Source organism: Solanum stenotomum, chromosome 9, assembly GCF_019186545.1.
Source record: "Solanum stenotomum isolate F172 chromosome 9, ASM1918654v1, whole genome shotgun sequence".
NCBI classification, from domain to species: Eukaryota; Viridiplantae; Streptophyta; class Magnoliopsida; order Solanales; family Solanaceae; genus Solanum; species Solanum stenotomum.
In genome coordinates, this window is record NC_064290.1 from 10,660,740 (window position 1) to 10,662,331 (window position 1,592).

Below are 1,592 nucleotides of genomic sequence, written 5' to 3' on the forward strand. Positions count from 1 at the left end.
ACCTAATTTTCTAAAATAAATAACTTGCAATATCCATATTAAAAACATCCAATATTACTACGAAAAATAATCAAAATTACTTCTCGATTCAAATCTCCTACTATATATATAATGCATCATTGTACATTTTATACATTTACATATGACATAAAAATAAAACATATAGTGTCTTCAAACTCCTACTTAATCGATATCATATTTGGTTTTTTAAAAACAATGAAGAAAAAAACACAAAATTAGAATTTAATGTTAAAAACTTTTAGTGACGATTTTCTGGGCTATTCTGGCGACTGTTGTTGCCGCTAAAGGTCTAGTTCTTTTGTAGTGAATCCTAGTTGGCAACGCTTAGGTGGAAGGATTAGTCTCACGTGGCTTGCCACGTCAACAAAAATTTGGGGTGTTAACTCTTGAGGGTATTTGTGGTCTCTTAGGATAACAGCAGCGGCATTTTTTATCCCAAAATGTAACGAAGGGTATAAATGGTCTATTTCATATAGTTCGGGGGCAGTTTTGACCCTTTTCCGTTAAATTAATACTAATGCAAAAAAAAAAAAATCAATTCAACACTAAGAATGACAATAATATTGAATATTTGTTCTTTAGTTTTACATTGGTTTAGACAATTAAAATACATAATCTAATTTTAATTTCCTTTAATATTTAGTCATGTAACTAATACTTATTAAAACTAATTTTAGCATGATTTAGTACTTTTAAATTATGATCATTTTCTTTATGACTTGTTAATTTGCAATATTTGTTTTACGCGATTTCATTATTATTATTATTATTGTTGGATATTTTAGTGTCATTAATCATATCATATTGTGTTATATTTTTAAGAAACATCTTAGATAGTTGAATTTTGGTAGGACTAAAGAAATATTTGAAGTACAAGTAAATTATATGTTTGTATGAATACTTTACTAGAAAACCCCGAAACAACCCGAAAAACCCGAGGTTGAAAAACCCGAGTTTTATTGATTTGGTTTGGTTTATATATTTAAAAATCCGACACAGATGATTTGGTTTGATATTTGAATTACCCGAACCAACCCGGCTATGTACACCTCTAGGTTTAGGGCATTTGAGGCACTTATTAATCTTTGTACCAAATGAATAGTGTCTAAGCGGTCACGACAACACGTTCAGGCTCTATGTGATTCATCACATCGTGTGTGAGTGAAAGATGTAATTGTTATGAAAAAGAATACTAAACTCCTTGTATAGAAAGGATCTTGTAAGAAACCGCTAAGACAAATTGATGGTGATAACATATTTAATCAATAAAGAAGAAGGTATATCTATTTCCAACTAAATCTCCGAGNGGGGATAAATTAGTTACCTGTGAAGTAGCATGAATAATCTTTAGCCTTGTTCCACATTCTTCATATCTATTTGTCATTCTTATTACAAGAATCCCAATAGGGATCAAGAAACCCATGGAAGCCCAGAGAAGAAATCCATGTAGAATAATTTGAAATGACAACATAGAATTAAGTTAACTGATGAGCTAGATGTTTTTGAAACTAGTTAGAGAACAATATCGAAAAAATATTTCCTCTGTAAGCAGCAGTGTTATTCTCAATTAT

At 30.1% G+C, this 1,592-nt stretch overlaps 1 protein-coding gene across 1 annotated transcript in view; it reads right to left on the reverse strand.

The window, feature by feature from the left end:
* The window catches only part of LOC125877151 (cytochrome b561 domain-containing protein At4g18260-like), a 5,079-nt gene extending 3,487 nt beyond the window's left edge, over positions 1-1,592 (reverse strand). Inside the window, exon 1 of the mRNA XM_049558487.1 lies at positions 1,346-1,592. Coding sequence (XP_049414444.1) covers positions 1,346-1,492 — 147 coding nt within the window. The 5' untranslated portion in view covers positions 1,493-1,592. The remainder of the gene's footprint in view (positions 1-1,345) is intronic.